The sequence below is a fragment of the Ceratosolen solmsi genome, unplaced genomic scaffold (assembly GCF_000503995.2).
Source record: "Ceratosolen solmsi marchali unplaced genomic scaffold, CerSol_1.0 scaffold39, whole genome shotgun sequence".
NCBI classification, from domain to species: Eukaryota; Metazoa; Arthropoda; class Insecta; order Hymenoptera; family Agaonidae; genus Ceratosolen; species Ceratosolen solmsi.
This window is the reverse complement of record NW_011948433.1, coordinates 4,099,237-4,100,160: the sequence shown is the minus strand read 5'-3', so window position 1 is coordinate 4,100,160 and position 924 is coordinate 4,099,237. Positions and strand designations below refer to the sequence as shown.

General features: G+C 60.6%; 1 protein-coding gene across 1 annotated transcript in view; it reads left to right on the top strand.

Annotated features, from left to right (window-relative positions):
* The first annotated feature begins 385 nt into the window (after positions 1 to 385).
* hry (bHLH transcriptional repressor hairy) overlaps positions 386 to 924 on the top strand; it is a 2,254-nt gene continuing 1,715 nt past the window's right edge. Inside the window, exon 1 of the mRNA XM_011502558.1 lies at positions 386 to 920. Within this exon, the coding sequence (XP_011500860.1) occupies positions 835 to 920 (86 nt within the window). The 5' untranslated portion in view covers positions 386 to 834. The remainder of the gene's footprint in view (positions 921 to 924) is intronic.

Here is a 924-nt window from a genome sequence, read left to right as displayed (position 1 = left end):
GAGAGGGAGGGAGAAAGAGAGCAAACGAACGAGAGAGGAGGCTTTGGTTAATCGCGGGCAGGCAAGCGAGAGTCCCAAGGCCCCGGCGGGGGTCCCACCGTGTACACCCGCGCGCCTGTGTTAGTGTGGCAAGGGAGCACTGGTGGGGGGTTGCGCATCTCGGGCGCTGGCCACGCGAAGAGGAACGGGGAGGAGGAAGGCAACGACGCCGTACAACGGAATTCGACGGTGGGGGTAAGCCGAGGGTTAAGCGTCACGCGCTACACAACCCCCACCACCGCTGCTGCGCTTGCTGCCGTGCTTGTGCTCCCGCCTGCCCCCGCCAAGCAGCCGAGCGATCGAACCCTACTCCTGCCCCCCGCGCCGTTTCACAGCCGCCGAAGCGGTCGCCGCCACGGCCGCCGCCGTCGCCGCTGCTGCCGCTGCCGCCGCTACCACGACCATCATCGTCTGCCCCCTCGGCCAAGGCAGCATTCCAACGTTCCGCCAACGGCAGACAGGACAGAATACGCTTGGCAGTCGCCGCGAACGATCACTCGCGAGTTAGTCGAGCTCTGACGCGCATTGCGAGAGGTTCGGAAGCTCTCCTGCACGCAGTTCTACACGCAACAAAACAACAGATCGTTAACGCACACTCTGCACTTACTTACGCGAGTGTTACTAGCATACAGTGCTTCGTACGAACAGTAGTAGTGATAGTACTAGTATTATTATCATAACTATTGCTATTGGCATTATTATTTGGAGGAGGAGGAGGAGTAGCCCAGCGAAAAATTCGACTAGGCAACTTTTGCTTTTGAGAGAGCGAGAGCGAGAACGATCGGTCCATCAGCCATGGTGACCGGAGTGAACGCTAGCATGCCCACGGGCGGTGTTACCGTCGGGGCTACGCCGCCGGCACAGCACGTGCCCCAGGAAGCGGTT